This window comes from Podarcis erhardii (genome assembly GCF_964252035.2).
Source record: "Podarcis erhardii genome assembly, chromosome: 10".
NCBI classification, from domain to species: domain Eukaryota; kingdom Metazoa; phylum Chordata; class Lepidosauria; order Squamata; family Lacertidae; genus Podarcis; species Podarcis erhardii.
The window spans coordinates 15,664,777-15,691,663 of record NC_138500.1 but is presented as its reverse complement, the minus strand read 5'-3'; the positions used below and the strand labels follow the sequence as shown (position 1 = coordinate 15,691,663).

General features: G+C 42.9%; 1 protein-coding gene across 1 annotated transcript; it reads right to left on the bottom strand.

Annotated features, from left to right (window-relative positions):
• Positions 1-2,953: 2,953 nt before the first annotated feature.
• Positions 2,954-13,900, bottom strand: RERGL (RERG like). The gene is made up of 5 exons (XM_081878607.1): positions 13,511-13,900; positions 10,541-10,597; positions 9,959-10,032; positions 8,504-8,652; positions 2,954-7,071 (listed from the first exon to the last, which is right to left on the bottom strand). Exons 1-5 carry the CDS (start codon positions 13,560-13,562, stop codon positions 6,789-6,791), a joined length of 615 nt encoding a protein of 204 aa, XP_081734733.1. The 5' UTR covers positions 13,563-13,900; the 3' UTR covers positions 2,954-6,788.
• Between the last annotated feature and the right edge of the window lie 12,987 nt (positions 13,901-26,887).

The following is a 26,887-nucleotide window of genomic DNA, read 5'->3' as shown; positions in this document are numbered from 1 at the left end:
AGATGATAGATAGATAGATAGATAGATAGATAGATAGATAGATAGATAGATAGATGATAGATAGATATAGATGATAGATAGATAGATAGATAGATAGATGATAGATAGATAGATAGACAAACAGACAGATAGATAGATAGATAGATAGATAGATAGATAGATAGATAGATGATAGATAGATAGATAGATAGAGACAGACAGACAGACAGACAGACAGACAGACAGATATGATAGATAGATAGATGATAGATAGATAGATAGATAGATAGATAGATAGATAGATAGATGATAGATATAGACAGACAGATAGACAGATGATAGATATAGATATAGATAGATGATAGATTAGATAGATAGATAGATAGATAGATAGATAGATAGATAATAGACAGATAGACAGATAGATGATAGATGATAGAGATTACCTGCTTTTCATGCTTTGAAAGACATGGGACACACACACCCCAACATCAGGCATAAATGTTCCTGTGAACAGGAATGTATGAAGGGCAAATCCACCCCATATATAAAACATGTAACTCCCCACACCAGATTCTTCGGAACTGTAGATTTCACCTTTTAGAGTTCCCAGCATTCTTAACAAGCTCCAGTTCCTTGGATTCTTGGGTGTGTGGGTTTGTGTCATTTGCTTTAAATGTGTGTTGGTTGTGCTTGAAATATACATTATGGGTCTTCCCCCTCCCTGTACACTGACCTTGGCACAAAGAACACAACTGTCTCTACCGAGGGAGCCTTTTGCGAGTACAGCTGTATGCATGCAAACTTCCAATGACATGGAACCCTTCTGTTGCCACACTGTGACTCCATAATGGGGCAGAAAGTATGCCAGCCCTGGGAGCAGCATACTTGTTTTCCACTGGGATCAATGGGAAGACTCCCTCCCCCTTAGAAAACCAATGGAAGAGCAAAAACAGGGGACTCACATGTGTTTGTTTGCACACAAACATCCTTATTTCTCCTGCTGCTCTTTTTGGATCGCACTGCCCATGTTTCTGTCTTCCACAGCAGGGCCAACTCTCGCATCCTTATTTACATTCCCCAGCCATGGAGTGATGGGCGATGAACATAGAGAATGGGCGGCTTTGCATTTCAAAGGTACAAGGAATAATAGGGCCAATTTAACCCACTCATCTTGTATCTAGATTTCTTCTTGTGTTTCAATACTATCGAACCTCTACTTACCACTGCCTCTTCTTATGTCATTACAAGTCATGACCGCAGAAAACCCAGAAGTAACCGCCGGGTTTGCCACCTTTTGCACATGCACAGAAGTGGCGATCGCCATTTGCACATACGGCGCCTCTCCCAGAGACCTCCGGACGGACCTCCGGAACAGATTATGATCGCAAAGAGAGGTTCCACTGTATATGGACGAGCAATGTGCCCGTTGCTGTTTTTTAAAGACACACTAGATCTTTGCATGTTTTCTAAACCAATTGAAGATCAGTCTTGAATTCCGCAGAATGGCAAATATCCAGCACCTTCAAGCTGTCCACATGGCATTCAGACATTGCCAGGGAAAACATTAGGTAGACTGTAGCAAAAGTATACATTGCTCTGCTTTGATTGCAGCGCCATGCATTAAAGGAAGCCGTAATCAGCAAACCCATGTGATCTCTTGGAGTAAGAGAACCTTGAACAGGGCCAGGGAGATCATCACCATTCAAAACATGAAGCCTCATTCTAGAAAAATGATACTAGCTCAGAATGCAGAGCTGGGCTGAGGCCCAGGATCGTGGCACCGACCACGCAGTCAAGGGAGAGAAACATCTGTCAGCAAGCTAAACTGCAGGAGATGAAAAGGCAGCCTTTGGCCCAAGAGAGCACTGCGGCGCTGAGTGAAGGAGCCAACTGAAACAGGGAAAGGGAAAAGGAATAGAGGCAATGGGCCAGCCCAACTGTGCGCCTTAAGGGGGAAGGATAACCTATTTGTGTTGAGATTTTCTGTGTTACAGTTACAGCTAAGCACTGCAAAATAGTGTTGACGGGAAAACACCTGCTTACAGAAACGGCTGCAGATTATATATCTGCATGCATAAACACAGGTGACATTTTAGTTCTCTAGTAGCCAACAGGGGCTGAATGATGGTGGTTAGTTATATTGAAATAAATATCCAATAGAAAAGTGCAATGGTAAAGCAACAACAGGACAGGCAGGAAATGTCAACAATTCTTTCAAAATTGTGTCTCATTCTTTCATTCTGTTTGCAAACCGCTTTGAGTTTTTGTGTCAAATACATCTTGTGATATATCACACTGAGACTAAAAGTGGTATGTTGGTGACCCTGCAGAAGGAAAAAGAAGAACAGCATGACATGGAACAACCACTGCTAATATCACTTTTCTCAGCCCCACCCCATCCCCCACCCAAGCTCAGTTATGCAAAGCCTTTGATTTCAAACAATCCAAAGACTAGGAGCAACCAAGGGTCAGTGGGAAAGAGGAGCAGACACCAGCTAGGGACTGTGAAACTAGCCAGTGGGCATTTGAGATTCTGATCACATTCCATATGTGAAGTTCTAGAGGCCGTTTGTCCTCCATTTGGAGCCCAAAGGCCTTAAGGTTAAGTACTGCATAGCACCAAGCACACAGAAGTATGTGCACGTCACTAAGTATGATCGTGGTCTCTCAATCTCTGCCTTAAGTTGTGACTGTGACTTCCCCCGTCACTGTTCTGATCTAGTCAGCAGTAGAAGGAGATGTACTGAAGGACATTTGTGCTATGCAAACTGTAGACTGTGCAGCCCAGGACTGGTCAATGAGCAAAGACCCCACAAAAGCTGTTGAGGCTCCATTTCACACTACAACATTTTGCATTATTGTATGAAGCAGGTTGTTTGCCTTTTCTCAGTGAGTTTTCAACTTGAATTTTATTGAATTTCTGCCCCAAAGCAAAAACAAATAGTTAAACAATGAAAAATAAGCCATAATAAATCAAATCAACACATTCTGTACATACATTTTTGGGGAGGAGTGAGGGGGAAGCAGGTCGTGGTGCAGACCAAACCATTGCCCAGACATTCAAGCAAATCAATCTGAGAAGGAGAGTATGTACAGTGGTACCTCGGGTTAAGTACTTAATTAGTTCTGGAGGTCTGTTCTTAACCTGAAACTGTTTTTAACCTGATGGGGCCTCCTGCTGCCGCTGCACCGCCGGAGCACAATTTCTGTTCTCATCCTGAAGCAAAGTTCTTAACCCGAGGTACTATTTCTGGGTTAGCGGAGCCTGTAACCTGAAGCATATGTAACCCGATGTACCACTATATCTGAAAACTTCCATTTCTCTTGTGTTTGTGGAAGGCCACCATCCTTAGTTGCCAGATGAATCATATCTTCTGCCTATGGTACAACTGGTAAGGGCAGACCTCTTGTCCCAGTATTGAAGTGTTAGATGTTTAGCTACCCTGAGTGCCCCTTGCCAGTTTGATTGTCTCTCTGTCAAGTTCCAAAGGACCAGAACATAATTCAGGAGGACATTAACGTCTGTAAATCTCAAGGAGGTGACCAAAACCATATTTATATGGCTGATGACTTCTAAGCAAAAGACTTTGACTTTAGGACGACATCATCATCATCATCATCATCATCATCATCATCAAACCTTTAATCGGCATCATATACAAACATCCATGGTAAATCAATACAGAATTACCACCTTCCCAATGTCACATAACAATTGTCAAATGAAAAGAGGCAAAACAGTCTAACGTTACATCTCTAGGTCTCCAGGGAGATCAGACGTCTGCAATGTGTTTCTGCGACAAAAAAACAAATAAAGATATTTAGCCACTAACTTGGTGAGCTCCTGATCATTCCCCAGTAAGAGAAAACGTATGACCTCCAACTCTGGTTTCCATTTGGGGATCTAGAAACTGCTGGCGGAGATCAGCATAGAGTTTACATTTAAGAACCATATGAGTAAAAGTTTCCAGCAGGTGGTCTTCACATGGGCAAGTTCTTTCTCCTTCCACCCTGCCTGAGAACCTTCTCCAAAGGAGGTTTGATGGATTTAAATTAAACCTGGCCAGCGAAAATGCCCTTTTTTCGTGAGGGATAAGCAAAAATTAAAGATAATTGTGATTAGTCTCATATGCCCAAGAAAGTTGAAAATAAAGAGGGGAACATGTTTTCTCTGCTGCTGCTGTTAGTTCCTTGGCTCAATGGGTTAACTGACTGGGAAGGCTCTGGGAATTTTACCTACATCTCCCCACAGGGAAATAGTGGGGTGGACTGTATTCTGATTCCCACTAAAATGACGCCATATGTGGTTGAGTTCCACATAGTGATCCTATGCTCAGTGACCATCTCCCTCTACACTGCAAACTTGTCTTTCCATCGAGAAAGACAGAACAGTTACCGTATTTTTTGCTCTATAAGACTCACTTTTTCCCTCCTAAAAAGTAAGGGGAAATGTGTGTGCGTCTTATGGAGCGAATGCAGGCTGCACAGCTATCCCAGAAGCCAGAACAGCAAGAGGGATTGCTGCTTTCACTGCACAGCGATCCCTCTTGCTGTTCTGGCTTCTGAGATTCAGAATATTTTTTTTCTTGTTTTCCTCCTCCAAAAACTAGGTGTGTCTTGTGGTCTGGTGCATCTTATAGAGCAAAAAATATGGTAATTAATCCACCCCACCACCCCCAGGAACTGAGACCCCAGCACACAAGGATACCAGTTAACAATATCAAGTGTTGTGTGAAGGGCATTACAATGTCAGCATTAGTCAGAGCTGGATTTTTTTTTTTCTTAAAAGGTTGCTGTGGGGAGCAATAAAACCCAACTTCTCCTCCCCCGATCAAGCAACAAATGTATTGGCTTTATCTATTTTTCACTGCTCCTGAGAATTTGCCAAGCAATTCGGAGGAAGAGGTTTCCAAGTAAGATCTTAGGGTTCTTTCTCACCAGTTCACTCTGCCCTTTATTTATTTATTATTTATAAACCTCCCTTAATTAAAAATAACCAGGGCAGTAAACAACAAACGTAATCCAAAAATGGCCCGAAATCCATAAAATGCAATAATAAAACAGTGTTGAAAGGCAGAATGGATTAATGATGCGTAAAAGAGTTCTCTCGCAAGTTCTTGTTTAAAGCCGTACTCCATCAATGGATAATAAAACAATTGCACTTATCAAAGGAGAAAGAAAATGATGGTGAAATTCTCAGGGTTGGGGTGCAGGGTTTTTGCAGTGCTTACAGCTCCCCTGAGATGACCAAGGGGAGTTTGTGAGTGTCCATCCCTTCATTCCACAATCATATGACCAGTGGTCTGCACTTTGCAGTCTTCTGGTATTTCCATACTTCAGTTAAGGCTCCCCTTTTATGTTGGTTGGGTGCTTCCTCCTCACTTTCTTTAAAGCTTAATTTTATTTTTTACTTTGCTCACAAGGCTCCTCAGCATGAACCCCGGGCACTCTTATTTTGCTGAGACACCAAAATGTGCATTTACGCATAGAAATGAGCATAAGCAAATTTTGGAACGAATTTGTGCCCTGAGTCTTTGCTTGCAATACTTCTGAAAAGCACTAGCATATTTTATTGTAAGAAAACCAATTATTGCTGATAATATGGACTACCTGGAAGCTTTTAAGTAGAAGTAAACCATACATAGTTTTAGGTAGACTTAGACTGCAGTCCTATACACGACAGTAAGTTTCACTGGACAAGGCAGGACTTACTTCTGAGTAGACATACATAGGATTGTATATAAACAGAAACACGAATGGAGAAGAGATGTGGGAAGCTGTTAGGTTAAATCCATAGAACAAGTAAATGTCAGGACGAAAGCAGACCCTAAGGATTTAGAGTTATTGCAATCTGGGCTGCACTATAAATTTAAAGCTTCCACCCAAAAAAGAATGCTCCGAATTGTGGTTTGTTGTGGGTGCTGAGAATTGCTAGGAGACCACTATTCCCCTCACAGGGCTTCAGTTCCCAGAGTTTATTGAAAAGAGAGATTGGCTGTTAATCTACTCTGAAAATTGTAGCTCTGTGAGGAGGAATAGGGGTCTCCTAACAACTCTCAGCACCCTTAGTAAACCACAGTTCCCATGATTCTCTGGGGAAAACTATGGCTATTTAAAGTGGTATGATATAGTTTTTTATATATAGTGCAGATGGGGGCTTAGTCTCCACACAATGTATCCTTCTCAGCCTTGTTGACACATTGATCCTGGTCCTAGGACTCAGCTAGATTGGTAAATAAAAAGCATTTTGTAGGCGTTTTACATGCAACATAACACTGTGACACCAGATGGCACTGTGGAGTTCCATTTTTGCCATCAGGATTTCTCATTATAATGGTTACAACACATTTTTCTGAAGCGTTTCTTTGATGTGTCTAGATCCAGCCCAAGTCCAGCTCAATGTCGTTTTCTGCTGTTAGCTTAGGTCCCGTTGCTTTCAATTGGACTCAGTGTTGACTGACATCAGCTGGGTCAAGAAAGCCTTGTTGCCTACCCATTGGCGGTAGCAGCAAAAAATGTGCATGTCTGGATCTGCCATCATATTTCAATCGCTGCAGGCAGAACTTTTGTGTTATGTGTCAACTCAAATACAACTCTTTTCAGCGGAGACAGGTCACAGGTCCCTATGAGAGTCAACCATCCATCAGACTTCAAGCAATGTGTGAATGATTCAGTATTGCTCTATGGCTTCCTTTCAAATGAAGCTCTTTAGAAATGAAATTCACTGGAGTAAAATCTCCATGTTGACTAGGTCTTCGTTTGTGTGCATCTTCTTCCTGCCCTGATCACGGCTGGAGGACCTTCCCTTAAACAGACTTCCTCCTCTTCCCAAACATGTTGTTGATCAGTTTGGCCATAGATTTTGACCCACTAGGCCGCCTTTTCTCCTTCCCCTTAGCGTTTGAGGTGACGTTCTTCAGGACTTTGGTGAACATGGCTGCCACTTCCTGACAATGTTCCGCTGCAGACAGTTCGCAGAATTGGCATTTGTAGTCCAGGGCCAACTTTTGCCCTTCCTCCCAGCCAACTTCACGCATATGGCACAAATCTTGCTTGTTCCCAACTAAAATGACAGTGGAGTCTGCAGCCCTAAGGGAGAGTTGAGGAGAGGAAAAACTCATAAAACACAATTTGTTGATCATTTTATTCTGATGTTGCTTATTATTGTTTATTTATTATTGCAGTTATATTACCTCTATTGTCCAAGGAGCTAAAGGTGGCATTAGGTTGAGACTTTGACTGGCCCACGTTCACCCAGTGAGTTTCATGACTGAGCAGGGATTTGAACCCTGGAATCCCAGGAACTAGTCCAACACTAACCACTAAACCACAACGGCTTTCTATGTTACATAGGGTAGCCCTGTGTCCTGTTTTACAGATCCTCTATCATGTGTCATTATTAATTATTATTATTACAGTGGTACCTCTGTTATGAACTTAATTCATTCTGGAGGTCCATTCTTAACCTGAAACCGTTCTTAACCTGAGGTTAATTTCAGCTAATAGGGCCTCCCGCTGCCGCCAGCGCATGATTTCTGTTCTCATCCTGAGGTAAAATTCTTAACCCGAGGTACTACTTCTGGGTTAGCCGAGTCTGTAAACCAAAGTGTTTGTAACCCAAGGTACCACTGTATTAATTTCTAAATGTGTTTATAAGCTAGCAGATGCAACTCTGTATGTCCTTCCTTTGATGATGTGTTTCCTCCATTTTTGGAATGTGTAAGTAGTCATTATGCTGCCTTTAGCTTATTTACACGGAAAAGGAATGACTCTCAGGCCAGCAAAACTCTGGATGCATTCAGATCAGACATGGGGATTATTGCATTAATTCCCCTGGTTATACTGCTAGGACTACTGTCCTGGCGTCTAACCATCATTTTACAGTGTGTCACCTGTTGCATTATGGAACCGGCTTGATATACCCTCATGTCATGCTAAATTTCATTCATACTCAGTGGACATGGTATGACACAACAGCAGACATCATGGGACATGTCTCCACTCTTCAGGTTCTGCTCCCACTGTGAAAACTACAGGAAAGTCCTATATGCCAGAACGGCACCACAGATTTGCTTGGGTGGCAGTGGTGTGATCCACGAAGACAACAGGAAGATTACAGTGTAAAACACCCGTGATTTTCCAGGTTAACAGCATCACAAACAGATATTTTTTGGAAGTCGTTAACCTGAGAATGAGCATGAGATTTCTACTAGATTTGCAGAAGTGGCTCTTACGTCATGCGAAAGATTACATAAAGTGTGAAAAGGATGGGGATAAGGGAATCATAGAATTGGAGCTGGAAGGGACCACGAGGATCATACAGTCCAACTTCCTGCAGTGCAGGAATATCCTGCCCAATGTGGAGATCAAACCCGTGACCCTAAGAATAAAGGGCTGTCTGAATGCAGCCCCTGTAGTACAGATATGTTCAACAGGATGGGAACTATAAGAACTAACCAGACTCTCTCATGGCTATCACAATCCTTTCAACATTCCTAGCTCCAGCCATTGATGGACTTACCTTTTGCAGCCCGACATGTGGCACTCTCGTATCCGGTACAGCAAGGCTTTCGCAAAGGCAAAGGAGGCTCTGTCACTGATTGCGTACACGACCACAAACCCATCTGCCCAGTGGAGCTCATCGGTGAGAGACAACTTCCCCCGTCGAGGCTAGAAGGTAACAGACCCATCGCATGAGAGGATGCGACAGCATAGCATACCATAGAGCACCTTAATGACTGTAAACACTGACTTTTAGATACTTTGCCCTGGAAACTCTCACCTTTAACAATAACCTATGAAAGCTGCTTCTAGTGAAGTATGAGAAGCTGAGGTAAGCAGAACAAAGGGGGATACTGGGAGTGGCCACTGAGACCACATAACACTGGTCCTGAAAGACCAACATTGACTCCAAGTATGTTTCTGAGCCCAATTCAAAGTGTTGGTGCTAACCTTTAAAGCCCTAAACGGCCTCGGTCCAGTATACCTGAAGGAGCATCTCTATCCCCATCATTCAGCCAGACACTGAGGTCCAACTCCAAGGGCCTTCTGACGGTTCCCTCACTATGGGAAGTGAGGTTACAGGGAACCAGGCAGAGGACCTTCTCAGTAGTGGTGTCCACCCTGTGGAACGCCCTCCCATCAGATGTCAAGGAAATAAACAACTATCTGACTTTTAAAAGACATCTGAAGGCAACCCTGTTTAGGGAAGTTTTTAATGTCTTATCGTGTTTTTAATATTCTCTTGAGAGCGACCCAGAGTGGCTGGGGAAACCCAGACAGATGGGCGGGGTAGAAATAATAAATTCTTCTTATTATTATTATTATTAGCATGTAAATACATATAAAATCACAATAACTGCTTTGTTGGTCCAGACCAACTATCCATGTAAGTTCACATGAACCTTTGGTGCACACACCTATATGGGGTCGATTTACAGCCCAAGATTTTGTCTATAACAGAGGCAAACCAGCCCCCCTGGGCTCTCCCCTGTTATTTGGTGTTCAGAAATATCACAACTAACTGGAACCTAAGTGGAACAGCCCTTGACAGCACCATCCTCCAAGAATCAGCTTACTTCCTTTTTATAAGCAGCATGTGAACTTATTGCCATTGCAACATCACGTGGCAGTGAATTGCATAAGCAGATTATGGGCTATGGGATGCAAATGTGGATGCATACGTTAAATAATTATTTGATCCCAGCCATTGGTTTCCACCAACACCAACCCAACCCTCTCAATTATTTGCATCCCAGAAAGGAGCACGCAACCACAAACCATGTTTGGACCACTTTTTGGATCAAAATGGATTGACATCGAAGACATGAATCTTAATTAGGGGTTCAGTTTAGAACCATGGATCTCGCAGCCCCCTCTCCTGCGCTTTATTTCCCAACATTACTTAAAAGACCTTCAGAGTGATGTGACGTGATGCAACATCAAAGCATGCTGTCAGCAGTGTTCTTTAACTTACTTGTGAACAAGGATCATATATTTCCAGGTTGATGGGCTTTCCTTCCAGACAAACGTGCTTTGTATAGATGCACTCTGTGAGACAAGAGAAGGAGGACACACATGATCGTGATTGTAAAAAAACCCCCCAAAATAGATTTGCCACTGCTCATGTAAAAAAAAACAAAAAAAACAGGATTCACATCCCCACTCATGGAGCGACCTTAGGCCAATCATATTCTCTCAGCCTAACCTACCTCACAGAGTTCTTGTGAGGATAAGATGGTGGAGAGGACAACCATTCATGCCACATTGAGTTCCTCAGGAAAAAGGTTGGATATAAATGCCATTCGTTCATTCATTCATTCATACATAAATAAAGTGGTATGAGTCAGCCTGGATAGCTCAGTTGGTTAAAGTGTGGTGCTGATAATGTCAAGGATGCAGGTTCGATTCCCTACTCCTGTGTTGCAGGTGGTTGGACTTGATGATCCTCAGGGTCCCTTCCAACTCTACAATTCTGTGATTCTGCTTTCAATGCATAGTGCAGATGGGACCTAAGAGGCAAAGTAGATACAGATTTTCCAAGTTAGTGGAGGCTTACCAGAGTCAGAAGCATATTCTCCAATGAAGCGCCTTGTCAGAAAGCGTACTGTAAGGGCTGCAATGAGAGAACAAAATGTGACATGAGAAATGATCTTCAACCTGTTGGACAAGCCCAAGACATTTTGCTGCCTGAGGCAGGACAGCAACGTGCACAGTACCCACAAAGTTGGCACTGAGACAGAAATCCCACAAGCATCTATTTCTGGAAATATAAATACAATAATAAATTATCTGCTTCTCATTTGTGATATATGTAGTTACCAGCAACAGACACTTCATTCTGGCCCAAAGTATGGCCAGCCATGATGACACAAAAGTGTGGGCTGGCACTGATGACAACTAGGTTACATGGACTTGTGTGCATCTGCAGGACAGACACTGCAATAAATCCCCATCTCCCTAAACCTCATGGATGGAGAAAGTTGGCTGCAACTAACAATTGCCTTTGTTTTCAATGGGACTTAGTTTTGCTGGAGCCTGGCCACAGAATGTACTGACACTTTCCTGGAAAAGGAGACAAAAGCAAGATGCTCCAGGCAGTTAATTGGTCCCTAGTGCTGAAGAGACCAACAATGGATCCCTGGTGAGGAAGGACTTGGTGCAGAAGAGGAAAGAATGAAGAGGCCCTTTTTAACACTCATTTATGAATGTCATTCAAGTCTGTCTTTTCTCCCTTGGTGGAATTCAAGATGCTTAAACATGGGGAACCCACTGAATCTCTCATCCAGACACTCTTCAGACTGCAATCTGCTTCACTTTCACAAGAGTGTGGCATCACTTGCCTTCAGACAAAGTCCTGGGCACCTGCAGACCCCCTGGGACTCGAATTTTCAGTTTCATTGTCAAAACAAAACAGTAAAAGTGGGCAGTGTGGTAGAATGGGAGACCAAAAAGCTCAAATGGCTGCTTAGCCATCAAGCTCAACAATGACCCTGGGCTCGTCACCATCTTCTGGCCCAACTTACTATTTCACAGGGATGTCATGCCCCTCTGAGCTCCGTGGAAGAAACGTTATGAGAGAAATGTGACAAATAAAGAAGACTAGTCTTGCTAGTCAGCTGCACTGCAGAAATACCCTTGTGGCACATCTATCCTATGTCAGCAATCAGAAAATCAGATCTACTCCTCAAACTAGAAGCACATGCAGCTCTGCCACTGATCATGGGACACTGATCACTGATCTGGGACAATGCAGGACTCGGGTCTGCACAAAATAATTTGGGACAATAGCAGGACTCAAAGAATTGCAGAGTTGGAAGGGATACACTAGGGTCATCTAGCGTAACCTTCTGCAATGCAGGAATGACAGTTACAGACCCTGGCAGGTGGTCATCCAACTTCTGTTGAAAAATCTCCAATAAAGAAGAGTTCACCACCTTCCAAGGTAGTCTATCCCACTGTCAAGTCAGAAAATTCTTCCTAATTTTTAGTCAGAATCTCCTTTCTTGCAACTTGAATCAATTGGTTTGGGTCCTAATCTCTGGAGCAACAGCAAGCAACCTTGCTCCATCTTCCATGTGACACATCCCTTCAGATAGCTGAAAATGGCTATCCTATCATCTCATCTATGACCAAACTGTGGGAGGCAGTGGAAGACAGAAGTGCCTGGCGTGCTCTGGTCCATGGGGTCACAAAGAGTCGGACACGACTAAACAACAAAATCAACTCATCATGTCTGCACAAAACAAGCTGGCAACATCAGCAATGGGGTTTCCCATGCCAAATTAGGATGATGTTGTTGTTGATGATGATAATTCTCCCACACATTTAATTAATGGCTAAAGCTTTACACTGGAGAGGTGCCACTGGGTGAATCCCAAATGCATCCTTAAGGAACCCCTGGAGCAATATTTGGGCTATTGCAAGTGAATAGCTTACAGATCTTAGTGCAAATCTGGATTTATAGACTCTAGAGTTAGTTTTGGAGAACATTGCCAATGGCATAGTTTTGGAAATTATTGGTCGGGAGACCTGAGATATCAAAATGTCACATTTGGAAAGTTGATGCACGGAGATGTCTGTGCATGTTAACTCTGAAGTTAAGTCCGTTGTAGATCAAATGGGCCCAAGAAAATATTGCTAAACTGACAGCATTAGAGAGTTTGTGCTTCTTAAAAAAAGGAGAAAGAAAATGTACCATTCAAAAAGCTGACCTTCCAATTTCAATTTTGCACTTTCAGATTCAGCTATCGGAATTTTCAGCTATTTCAAACACTGCTTTGCAAAATGAAATTTCAAATTGAAGAAATCCCAGAATTCTGGACACACTCTCCCCCACCCCTCACATGAGCTAAAGTGGCTAACTTTTATTCAACCAGTTCTCCTCCTGTGCCTGAAAAATGACATTTAGAACTTAAGCAACCAACACTTTTCTAGGTACTGAAGATATACACTGACAGAAATTCCACTGCTCTATACAAAAGTGCTGCTAAAGGCATAGCAGCAAGGTCTTGGCGGGGAAATGGCAACCATAAGTAGGTATTTTGAAAGAAGGGTATTTTTAAAAATATATAACATAAATAAATACAGATACTTTCTAGTCAAAATGCTGTTAACGGGACAGAAGCAGGGCCTGTGAAATGTTGGCAGTTTGGATGAGGTATATGGAAATAATTTTATTTTCTTGCGCAAAATAAATAAAGACAGCTCTTGGACACATATCACTTGATCGTATTTCAAAAGAATGGGAAACAAAAAATCTCTCTCTCTCTCTCTCTCTCTCTCACACACACACACACACACACACACACACATGCATCTTATCCTATAAACTTCGTTTAAACTTTAGATTATATCACAAACACACCAAACAATCCCTCACCCCAGCTAAAAAAGCGGTGGGGGGGGGGGGAGAGAGACATGGAGAACTCCAGTAGTTTTTTTAAGTTATCCCAAAGTGCCTGTAAACGGATATACAACAGCAATTCAGGTAGCTAGGAAAGGGAGGTCAAAGAGAGGGGAGCCTTACCAGATTTGCCTGTTCCTTCGCTGCCCAAAACTGCTACTTTCATTTCATTCATTCTTGAAAAAGCAACCCCGGCTGCTTTAATAAAGGCACTTAAAGCGTTCCGAACCACAAACTTCCACGCAGGGCAGATGCGCTCGCTGGTGGCGCAACTTCAGTCTGTTCCTATTGCTTCTGCGCCCTGGCCCCTCGTCTTTACGCACTTCGCCTACTTCCCTAGAGAGCAATTTGGAGCTGTTTGACCGCTGCCTGCAACTTCTTCTATTTAGCCTCCCGGGCTGAGGACGTCAAGGGAGGGCGAACTGGGAGCATAATAAGGCAATGCAGTTCAAGAACCCGCCCACCCTTAGATGCCTGCGTTTTTCGTTTGTGTGTGTGTGTCTGTTTGGCAAGAAAAGGAACTGAGACATCTCTCCCATCTCCGTCCAAGCCTGTGATCACTCTCTCCTCTTTGCAACGGTATGAAACAGGCACAAAGCAAACAAGAACTTGCTCTGGTCAGTTTCCTCCCTGCCTGTTAAAAGGCGAGATGGATATTTCCTCAAATGACATAGGGAGAAGAAAGTGAAATTGAGTTTCATCCTGTGAAATTGACCTCCTTAGTTTTTGAACGTCCCCTGAACTGGTGATTTCATTGTTTTAACTGGGTGTTGTTGTTTTTTAAAAAAAATATTTTAAATCTTTTTGTTTTGTAAAATTTATAGTATGCCTCATTGTAAAAATAAAATTATAATAAAAAACCCTCAAAGTGGTTTACAAATAAGGACAAAAGTGTAAAATCATTGCTAAAAAGAATTAACAACAATAATTTAAAACAGACAACAAATAAAAATTCACAAGCTAAAATCAGATGAAAGCACATATCAACATTCTACATAACTGGGTAGGCTTATTTGAACAAAAGTGTTTTTACCGGACACTGAAAAAAGTACAGTAAAGCTGCCTGCCTGATATCATGGTTGCTTTATTGTATATTTTTGTAAAGGATGTTTTAATGTTATTGCATATTTTAATTATGTATTGATTTTATAGTTGTAAAGTACTTAGAAGGCATTTTGGCATATACATGGCATAATAATTAATCATATTATTATTAATAATAAATCAATTATAATTATAATTACTTGCCCATCATGTTATTTCCAGAGTTTCCCCTGCAAAAGCAACAGTGGGCTTCCCTCCCTGGAGTTAGGAGAAGGAAGGGCAAATTCATAGAAGATGGGGGCTCCCAGTGGCTATTGATGGTTATATAGAACCTTTAGAGGCAGTATATCATTGAATTCCAGTTTGGGGATGGGTTTGGGAACAGCACTTGTGTGGCTATTGCATTCTCGCTCTCCTCGTAAACATCCCAGGGGCAGCTGGTTGGCCTCTGTGAGAAACAGGGTGTTAGATTAGCAGCAGAACAAGCCACTAACTTCAATGGGGCTTACTTCCTAGTAACAACGCAGTCTTCTGAGAAGTCCCACTGAGTACAATAGAACACAAGGATATTAGTTCAAGCTAGGAAACAGGGAGTAGTGATTTACTAGTCTGGTATGCAAGTTGGGCTTTTTTCCCGTTACAAAAATAGAAAGACGTGTTTTACTCCCATTTCTGTAAGTTTTATTGTGTTTCACTGGGGTAAGGAAAATCATCTATAGTTCAAATGTCTCTGGGGCCAGCCAAAATAGGTGCAAAAATGAGTGCAGAAGTGGAAATACTTGCCACAGTAGCTCAGTAGTAGAGTACATTATTTGCATTAAGAAATTGCCAAATTCAATCCCTGACACCTCCAAGTAGGGCAGGGAGAACCTTCCTTCCTAAACCCCTGAGGAACCACTGAATGTAGACAATACCCAGGTAGATAGACTAATGGTCTGGCTTGGTATATGGCAGATGCTGTTGTTCCTGTGGATACTAGTTGCTGAGGAACAAGGATGGAAGAAGGCCCTGCATTCAGCAGAGGCTGGCCTGTCAGACCAAATGGCGATGCTGCCCCACCAACCTCAGAGAACCCTCACCTCCGTGCCTTCTTCCTTACAGCCAGCCCAGGCAATGGCACTGCCAATCAACTTCCTCCTCCTTCATCTCAGTGTTGCCATTGTATCACTCAGTATGGAGGAAGGTGTGTCGGGTGGACTAGAATTATATGGCTGACTTCTGCCCTACACATCTCATCTCACCAGCCTCCACGGCATCTATCCAAACTCTGCTTCCGGGCTTCCCAGAGAAATCTGGTGGACAAAGGATGCTGGATGAAGTGGAAGTTTGGACTGATCCATCAGCCTATTTCTTCTGACTTTACGATGTCTTGTGTTTACTGGTATACTAGCCCGAAATGTAGCAAACCAGTGGCACTGGGATACACAGACCTATGTGTCTTGGGGCCTTAGGATGAGTTCCTCAGAAGTAAGTTCCTGTTCAGGAATTGACCTTCTGGAATAAACGGAGGCATTGTGTGCGTTTTGTTGCCATAGGGTTTATTTTTAGTATCAGAATGCTAACTCCTTTTTTTCTTTTTTTAGCTCCTGTGTTTTCACAGTTGCACACTGCACTGTGAAAAAAGCAGACCACAGAAGTGGGGGCACTGCCTGGAATTGTAACTTTTGCCCTTTGGCTTAGCTAGCTAAACATTGCGATTCTCTCACCACAAAGGAAGCATTTAATAAAAGCAAAAAAACAGAGGAAAGGGTGACTTGAAGACTATGCTGACCAGGAGGTTTATTTATTTTGCATTCCAGCCATGTGGCTAGTCAGCTTCAGAAACCCAAGTAGAAAATTGCTCCTCACAAATGAGGACTGGGAAAACCAGGCATACTTCAGTGTGAGCTATCAGCATCTAGCCTAGAAGGTGGGCGGCCAGATGCAAAAGACGACTGGGCTCCTACATCTTTAATAAGAACATACCTGGAGCAATGTTCTGTTTCCATCAGCAGACAACCAGATGCCTCTGAGAACTCACTATTAGTCCTCTTCTCCTGTTCTTTCATAGCAACTACAATTCAGAGGTATGGTGGCTGGGATTCTGGACACAACACATAGCCATTGTGACTAGCAGTCACTGATTGTATATTGAGACAGACTGACATTTGTCGGGGACTGAAACCGGGAAGGGGGTATGGGTGGAATAGAGATTGGGAATTTACAAGGTATATAATCATAATTTGTTTTCTTTTTCCTATTGCTATTTGTATGAAAATTGGGAAATTCATGGAAGGGAATCATGGTCGATCTTAGAAAATGTTTCAAGAATAAGTATTGATGTACAAGTTTGGATGAGAGTTAAGTTTAGATAAAGTAAAATTGGGTTTTAAAGTGAATTAAAAGGTGAGGATTTGCTGAGCTAATAATTTGAATTGGAATACAGAGAGGGGAGGTGTGAGGAGGTCTGAGAAATAAGTCAAAAGAAAAGTAAGCAATGGAAATTCTATGTGTTTTTAATTGTTTTTAAGTTTTGCATTTTTGTATTTTTATTATTTTTCTTTTTTGTCTTTTTTTGTTGTCTTTGCATTTTGTATTATCTTGGAAATGCCAATAAATATTCTTTTTTTAAAAAAAAAAAAAAGCAGTCACTGATAAAGGTAAAGGGACCCCTGACCATTAGGTCCAGTCATGGACGATTCTGGGGTTGCGGTGCTCATCTCACTTTATTGGCCGAGGGAGCCAGTGTACAGGTTCCAGGTCATGTGGCCAGCATGACTAAGCCGCTTCTGGTGAACCAGAGCAGCGCACGGAAACGCCATTTACCTTCCCGCCGGAGCGGTACCTATTTATTTACTTGCACTTTGATGTGCTTTTGAACTGCTAGGTTGGCAGGAGCTGGGACCGAGCAATGGGAGCTGACCCCATCGTGGGGATTTGAACTGCCGACCTTCTGATTGGCAAGTCCTAGGCTCAGTGGTTTAACCCTCAGCGCCAACCGCGTCAGTCACTGATAGCCTTATCCAATTGTTTAATCCCTCTTTAACAACCATCTAAGTTGGTGGCAATTACCACATCTTGTGGAAGTGAATCCACCAATTTAGGTAGGACCTAGGCTAGAACAAAAATAAATTAGAACATAAGGAAATAATGGATGGCAGAGGCAGAAGGGGAGTTCACACATTGCACTCAACAAGTGTACAATCAGTGGGCCTCTTCAGATGACCTAAAATTAAGCCTCCATTCTGATTTGCTTGCACAAAGCTTATGTTGTACAGTGGAACCTCGGTTGTCGAATGTAAACTGGTCTGGAAGACCGCTCAACTTCCAAAACGTTTGACAACCAAGGCGCAATTGCCGGTCGGCAAAATTCATTGGAAAAATGGAGAAGTACCTGTTCGACTTCTGAGGTGCATTTGGAAACAGACGCATTCACTTCTGGGTTGTCGGTGTTTGGGTTCCGAATTGTTCAGCTTCTGAAGCATTTGACAACCGAGGTTCCACTGTACAGTAGTTAATCCCAGCTTGTATCCAGATGAGTGCTCAAAATTGTGTGGTCTGCCAAGTGATGTAGAGGATAACCTCTGGACCCCAAGTATTTGATGCACTTCAAGGAACACAGCAGTGTTGTTGTGCATGGGAAAGATATAAGTTGCACATGATCTGAGGGGGAAGAGCTACTGCTGAGAGGAAGCCAGGCTGAACGAGAAAGTGAGTTGAGGGAGGAGTTAGCAGCCAGCAGCCTTCAACTGTGGTTCATTGCAGCTTCTGGGAGCTCATGACCAAGAGCTCATGAACAGGACTTGCAAACGGGGGTGTTAGTGAGGGAGTTTGGCATGGGAGCTTAAGGGAGAGGCCTAGAGTAATGCCTCATGGTGTGCATAGGACCAAGAGACATGGAGGGCGAGGGAATGATCTGCAACACCTGTGCCTGGAACTTAGCCCAGTAGCTAACTCAATCCCTGGTATCTCCAGTTAAAAGGATCAGGTAAGAGATGATGTTGAAATGTTGTCCATCTGAGACCCTGGAAAGCCATTGCAGACATCTGCTCTGCCATGTAGAAGGTGCCAGTTTAATCCCTGGCATCACCAGCCAATGTCTGGGAAAGAACCACAACCAGAGTGAACAATGCAAGTTTAGATGGACTGATGGTCTCAACCAGTATAACACAGCTTTGTATGTTCAGCTAAGCCTGCTGCGGGTTTTTCTGTCACCACTGACCTGGCAATCCTACAGGGACTGTAAAAATCTTACAACAGCTGGCAGGGGGTGAGCTTCAAATATTGATTTGGACTAACCAGCCAGTTATTCAGCTGCAGCCTTCTAGATACTACAGAATGTTGAATCCATATGGGTTTCGTTGAGAGGATTTCTCCCTCCTGCTCACAGAGATTTTTTTTCAAACTCCAAATTGAATTTTGTTTTTATTTTTTCCCTGTTGGGGATGTAATGTTTGTTTTTCACATGCCTGAACCCCAGAAACACTTTGAGTGTAAAAATGCTGTTCCAGAGAAGTGGCCCTAGCTCAGGTGTGAGGCAACTTTGGCCTTCAGAAGTTGTCAGACTACAATTCCCATTAGCCTTAGCAAAGGATGATGGATATTGTAGTCCAACAACATCAGGAGGGCCACAGGTTCCCCATCCATGTTCTATGCCATGGATGCCACTTAGGCTTCTGGTGGCAAAGGTGAATCTTTTAGCATCCCTTAATTGCAATCCTGATCCTAATCGTGTCCCATCAGCTCCAGCAAGCTTGGCCAATGGCCCCCAATGATGGATGTTGTAGTTGAGCAACATCTGGAGGGCCAAATGTTCCGCACACCTACCCTAGATGAAAGGTAACATTCAAGCAAGGTTTATAGCTGGCCACATGACATTGTCCACAGTGATGTGCTGAGTACAGAGGAGTTTCTTTCCTCCTTCTCAGTCATCATAGTTCTTGTCAGTTTGTGCCTAAAACACTGCCTGGTGTTTCAAAGTTACATCATCAGCCCTTTGTGATGTTTAGACGTGGAATGAAAATGCTTCTATTTTGGCCTTCTGCACCTTCTGTCCTTTGGTTTTAAAAAATCCATGTTTAGAACCTGGCTGACATTTTGATGCATGATTGACACTGTGCAGCTCACCTTTCTGTAAGTATTCTGGCTCTGTAAAGTAACAGTGTCCCATAAACAGGCTGAAGATCATGGTTTGCTATTTTAAAAGGTGGTGCTGTGTGCAGGTTTACCTTATATCTTTATAAGTGGAAGGGAGGGAGAAAAGAAGGGAAGGAGGAGTCTGGAATGTCCCTAATAGTGTAACTAGACTTGACTATCAACTCAGGGATGCTACAGAAAATAATGCTGCTGTATTTGAGACCCCTTCTTCTTCCTTATAATGTGGAAGTGCACGATAAGACCAGTAGTAGGAGCTTGGATTTGATATCCCGCCTTCACTCCCTTTAAGGAGTCTCAAAGCGGCTAACATTCTCCTTTCCCCTCCTCCCCCACAACAAACACTCTGTGAGGTGAGTGGGGCTGAGAGACTTCAAAGAAGTGTGACTGGCCCAAGGTCACCCAGCAGCTGCATGTGGAGGAACGGAGACGCGAACCCGGTTCCCCAGATTACGAGACTACCGCTCTTAACCACTACACCACACTGGCTCTCTGGGACCAAAGACTATTTCTGCAACAGGGTCCCTACAAGGTGTCTGTCTCCAGCCTCCCACAACCATCCAAACAGCATGGAAGGAGAGCTTTTTAGCCACTGTACACTCCAACATGAAGCATTTAGGAACACTGAAAGCACAAGGTGTCTCTGTTTCCATACAGTGGTGTGCAAGTTTCTTTTGGGTTTTTAAAACTATAATTTACTACCAGGGAGTGCCTGGTGCTGCCCAGGAATTTTTAGAAACCAAAAATATATTGTGGTTTTTAAATGGATCGTGTAATTTGTGAGTTTGGACCCGTGGCACCAGAAATGGGGTGGAGCCATGCCAATGGTGCCTGGTGTCAGAATGGAGTTTGGTGTCCAAACACGGACAAAGATCCCTACGCCCCACCTGGGGACTCCTCATGCCAAGTTTGGTGACAATATCTCAGGAGGCATCCAAACCCATAGAGAACAAATTCACCCTAGGGTCCCAGGATGGGCTACAATGATTAAAACCCAACATTAATATTAAAACACAACATTACAAACTATTAAAAGCAGTTTTGTAATTTAAAAATAATGTAGGTCTTAAAAATAGGCATCTGAAGCGACAAAAGGCAGGGTGAAGAGGTACATCTTCAGCATTCACTTAAAACCGAAGGTACCAGATGCAGCTCTATGGGAAAGGAGTTCCATAACTTGTTACGTACAATGAAACGTCACGGGAAGCACAACTTAACTCCCTCCAAAAGAAGATACTGGAGTGCTCAAAGGCATGTATGTACACAGAAAATAATAGATCTAGCTGCAGGGACAGAGGAAGGGGAGTGTGGTGGGCACGGGCCGCCCCCGGTGTCACGCGGTGGCTTGGACGCGCGCGCAGGCTCCACGCTGCCCAAACGGTCCGCCCACTGCCTCCCCCACAGCTGTAGGGCGGCTGAGTGGGAGGAGGCAGGCAGACTCTGGAGGGCCCGCAATGCACCCCGTCCCTATGGGCGGCTCGCTCCGCTCTCGCCCCGCCCATATGGGCAGCTTGCCCTGCCCCTGGGCGCGTCGACCAGCTGAAAGGCAACATTTGAGGTGTGCATTAATTTTTACAATGCCTTCCCAGAATGGCATCAAGTCAGGCATTCTGGGGCACTGCAAGAATGTTTATACAGTGGTACCTCAGGTTAAGAACTTAATTCATTCTGCAGGTCCGTTCTTAACCTGAAACTGTTCTTCACCTGAAGCACCAAATTAGCTAATGGGGCCTCCGGCTGCCACTGAGCAATTTCTGTTCTCATCCTGAAGCAAAGTTCTTAACCCGAGGTACTATTTCTAGGTTAGCGGAGTCGGTAACCTGAAGCGTATGTAACCTGAAGTGTATGTAACCCAAGGTACCACTGTACTGTAGAGATGCAGCCATAGTCAAAAAACAGCAAATAATCAAATGCAGAGGAACATTGCCATTTAAAGTTCAGTCCTAAATAATCCCCTCTGGCCCACCAGAGAAGAGTGCCGCTGGTTCAAATACATCTTTCATAAGCAGAGAAATTCGTTTCTGATTTAAGTAATCTCACAAAATGCCACACTTGTGGCATATTTTTGGCTCTCACTAATAATCATTCAGATGAAAGTGCTTCATCATGCTGCATGCTGCAATTAAGACAGTTAACGTTTGGCCATAAGTTTTTTTTTTGTTTTGCTTTTATGGTGCAATGCAATGATGCTAATATGGTTTCATAAGCACCCTGCCAAATTTTTCCTTTTATGACCAGATCCCAGTCGCACAAAGGAGCTGTTTTATGACCGCTGTTGACAATAAAGATGAATGCTTTTGAGTGTCCTCCAGAAAGATAGTTGAAATCTCAGACAGAGTTGATTTAATTCAACGTCTGCTATTTCTGCAACTTGCAAGTCACGGTGCTGAAGCCAGATGTTGTCCTGAAATAGAAAGATGACAAAGGTTGAAATTCCATTAAACAATACATGATAAATTGCATTTATTTGGGGTTTTTTATACCCCACATTTTTCCCTTAGGGGGCTCAAGGTGGCTTACAGATAAAACCAATAATTTCTAAAACATAGGAAAAAGCATTAATTAAAAACAATTAAACATTAATTGAATTACAACATATAGAATCTGTTTAAAACATACAAATATTTTCAATAAAAACAGCACCGCACCAGCCCTCTCATTAAAACTGGTCACTTTCCAAAAGCCTGTTGGAACAAGGAAATATTCACCTGCTAGTGGAAGGAGGGAGCCAGTCTAAATTCTCCAGGGAAGAAGTTCCAGAGTCTGGGAGCAGCCACCAAGAAGGCTCTTTCTGGTGTCCCTACCAAGCATGCCTGTGTGAGTGGCGGGACTGAGGGAAGGTCTTCCCCCGAAGATCTCAAAACCTGGGCAGGTTTGTATGAGTGAATACAACATGTAATTTATGTCAATAATTGCGGGAACTGTATAAGGTACATTGTCACTACATTATTCCAGGAAATATTGGTCATTTTCACTGGACTGATTTCCATTCAGGACATGGGATGAATAAGGGAGCACCAGCCATTTCTGCTCCCATTTCTGTTTTTGATGGAATTCACTGACATCCCTCCTGGAAAGAAACCCCTGATTTAAGTGTGTTGAAAGTGGTATGATTGGCATGCAGCAGGTCGCCAGTTCAAGTCTCCCTTGAGGCTCATGGCCTGAGAGCCTGGGAGCCAGGGATGCAATTTCTGCATTGCCTGGGAGTCCCAAGGGCCCAAGTCTGGCTTTCTTCCTTATTCCCATAAGCTTTGCAGGGAACCATCTTCTCATCCTATTTCACCCACCTTCCCATAAGCATCGCCCCAAAATAAAATTGTGTGCGATTGAGAACAGTTACCGGATCATTAAATATGGAAGGCTGTTTTGTGTGTCTTCACACGGTAGTTTATAGTCTCCGAGAGGCTTTCTTTTTTTATTTCCTGCAATATCTCTGCAATTAACAAAATTACTCGGTTCCATTTAAAACTCACGCACCTTCGTTGCAGGCATTGTTTGTGAAGAGCATTCGAAACGCCATTGACATTCAGTAATGTCGAGGTGTGTTACTAATTATTCCCAGCATGAACACCTCCTAGTACTTAGGATTTATCATGAATACTTATGATTTGATAATCACTCTTTTTCACACAGAGACAAATCTTTTCAGTCTAGGGAGATTTATTGTTTCCAAAGCCGCAAAATAGCCCACTGGTTTGGAAATAGTAGCTAATGCATACCACCTACTGGTAATAATGATATTTAATATTTTTAGCCCTGATTTGGCATTCGTACTGGGCTGAAGTTGGATCCTCATTCCTCCTTGGCAATTCCTGGCCCCTTAATTCAGTACAGAGGGGCATGTATAAAATGGATGCTTAAATAAATATTAATAGATGTAGCACTCAACTGAGGGAATGATACAACATTCAATTAACAGAGACACAACATTCAATTTAACTGCAATATGAAATTCAAGGACTAATACATTTCAGGAAAGGACAGAATAGCATGATGCAGATAACAATCAATTTGTGTGCAAGGTGGGTGGCTCCCTCAGTAGGCCAGGCCCATGCCAAAAACACCTGATATCTTATTAGAATAGTGTCCTTTAATGTATACCCTAATATATACGAAAATGTCTGAATATATGGGAACACTGAATACAGGCCACAACCCTAAAATGATATCTCTTTGAAAGGAGAATAATATATTCCATATTGGCCTGAATATAAGCCTCACTTTCCCCCCACCCCAAATTCTGACTGTGAAAAGTTAAAGCGCGGCTTATATTCGTGATTACGGTATACAATCAGGAGCGTGGGGCAAACAGCGCCAGGAATGCAGCAAAGCAGCACCCGCCCCACGCATAGTCACACGTCCTCTCCCCCAAGGCTGGGAAGGGAGAGAGAGAGGAAGGGGAAAGGCCACTGGCAATGCAGCATGGCTCCACCCACCCCACCCCCAGTATGCAGCCAGGAGCAGAGCAGAGAGGAATGGAGAGGCTTATATTTGGTTATTTTTTCTTTTTTTCTTTCCCCCCTCCAATTTTAAAGGTACAGATTATATTCAGGTGCGGCTTATATTCGGGCCAATACGGTATATAATAGAACCAAGTACTGAGCCATTAGGGACGTGGGAGGCGCTGTGGGTTAAACCACAGAGCCTAGGACTTGCCGATCAGAAGGTTGGCGGTTCGAATCCCCACGACGGGGTGAGCTCCCATTGCTCGGTCCCTGCTCCTGCCAACCTAGCAGTTCGAAAGCACATCAAAGTGCAAGTAGATAAATAATGGCGGGAAGGTAAACAACGTTTCCGTGCGCTGCTCTGGTTCGCCAGAAGCAGCTTAGTCATGCTGGCCACATGACCCGGAAGCTGTATGCCGGCTCCCTCGGCCAATAAAGCAAGATGAGTGCCGCAATCCGAGAGTCGGTCACGACTGGACCTAATGGTCAGGGGTTCCTTTACCTTTACCTTTACCAAGCCATTAAGGGCATTGACAATGAAAAAGAACCATCCTTCTCCAGGTTATGAGGATCAGACAGAGACGGGAGAATTGGCAGGTTGCCAGGATAACAGGGGACTCAGCTACATTAGTAAAAAACAATGATTTGAATGCGCTATAAACATGCAACACCAGATGGTGCCAGAGAGCAGGGATTTTGTATATATGATTTTCCATAGGGTTTATTATCTCTTTTTTATAACTATCTAAGTTCTGACTTATTTATAGTGGTTTTTCCCCTGTGTGTAGATCCACCCAGGGACTGGCCTGAAGCAGATCTAGCTGTTCTGCAACCCCCTGGAAAGCTGAGTGAGATTGCACTCCTTACATACTTACATGGGTCCCATTGAAATAAATGGGACTGACTTTGAAGCAACATGTATAGGCTTGAGTTTGGCTACTCCCATCTGGTGCTCTGACTTTGAATCTGGCCACTCTATCAAGCCCTTTTGTGTGCACCACACAGTAATGCAACCTCCTCCTTTTCTGTTTAAGAGGAGAATGCCACCATCAATTCTACTTCTAAAGGAAGTTGAGGGAACTTGTGAAGGAGTCTCTCAATAAGTGAACTTAATGCTATCCTTTTTATGATTCTGCTTTATGGCTACCCACATGATCTTCCCATCTCTGTCTTTTTAATTGAATTCAGGGGACAAAGCTTCCGTTCCGTCTGAGCCCTATATATTCCATGACAGGATGCAATGAAATGTGCAAGGGAGGAAAGAGAAGGAATAAAGGATACAGTGACACATTCCCCCAAATTATGACGCTCTGGGAAAGAAGAAGGAAAATGAGGTGTGTGTGTGTATATCCTAGCTACACTTGCCTCCTTTAATTTTATACCTGGGAGATAAAGTCAAACCCTGGGTCTGGCTTAACCTTGAAAGCTGCTTCTTTAGCATAGTTGACGCTTCTTATGGCCTAGCTGAAATTGCTCACAGCTTTCCGATTTCACTTTAGCTTGCATAGGGAAGGTCTTTCCCATTTCATTACTTCTTTGGCACTTGCAATGATTTTGGTTAATTAAAAAAAGAAACCCAATGTTTTTGCCCACCACCATGACAACTGGGATTTAGTGAGCCATCCAGGTTTTTTTGATCCACAAGATATGATTTGCTGAAGCTCAACAAGATTATAACCTGTATATTTTGGGTCATGGCCTGATCTCACCTTCACCAGCCCAGGCAAATGCACTAATAATAATAATAATAATAATAATAATAATAATAATAATAATAATTTATTACTTATACCCCCAGCCACTCTGGGCGGCTCCCAACAGAATGTAAAAAAACCCCGATAAAACATCACACATTAAAAACTTCCCTAAACAGGGCTGCCTTCAGATGTTTTCTAAAAGTGAGGTAGATGTTTATTTCCTTGACATCTGCTGGGAGGGCATTCTTTTTTTTTTTTTAATAATATTTATTAAAAATTTTCAAATATAACAGAAAAGAAAAACATCCAAATTTAAGGCCTTATTTTCAATATCATCTTTCCAGGACTTCCCCTCCCCTCCCCCTCTTGTATTCCAGTTCTTTCAAATAGATTCAGCAAATTCTTACCCCAAGTTTTAAAGTTATTATCATTAACCCAATTTAAAAAATATTTTCCCATCCCTTAAAATCGACCTGTTCCCTTCCACGAGTTCCCCTCTTTAGTATACAATACAGATTAACATAAAAAAAATAGAAAAAGAATAAAATGTAATTTAACACCCTTTGGATTCCAAATTTCCCTCCCCCCTTTCCCGGTTGCGTTCCCAATGTCTGTCAATGTCTACTGTCGTCCTGGAGCTCCCACATCTAAGCCATAATCCTTCACCAGTCCGCTTTGCCGTCTTTTTAATAGTCTTTGCCGTCTTTTGGTCATCTTTGATTTCGAATGTCCAATCTTGGAAGGGGTCTATCTTCCAGCTTTGTCCAGTTCTTGTTATTCTTGTTGTTCTTGTTGTTCTCTCTTCTCCTCTCCCCCCCCCCCCGCTCTCCTGCACAAATGTTCTAATTCCAAAAAGCTTGTAATTCCTCTACAGAGGCTTTGTTATTCAGGAACAAAACATTACGTCAAGTCCCTTCCATTCTTCAATAGATAAATCTATTGTCTCCTTTAGTGTGTAGACCTCTGTAGACAAAATAGTGTTCCATTTCTGCAGTTTCCCAGGAGATAAAAAGTCCGATTCAAATTCCATGCCAGCAATACTTGTAATGACCCACAGCTCCTCTAGAGGGATTATAATAACTCAGTTTCCTTCCCGATCACACCCACCAGTCAAAGTAACTTATTATTCCTTGTTTTAAACAGTTTATATCCAATTTATAACAAATGTAACCAGCAAAGTC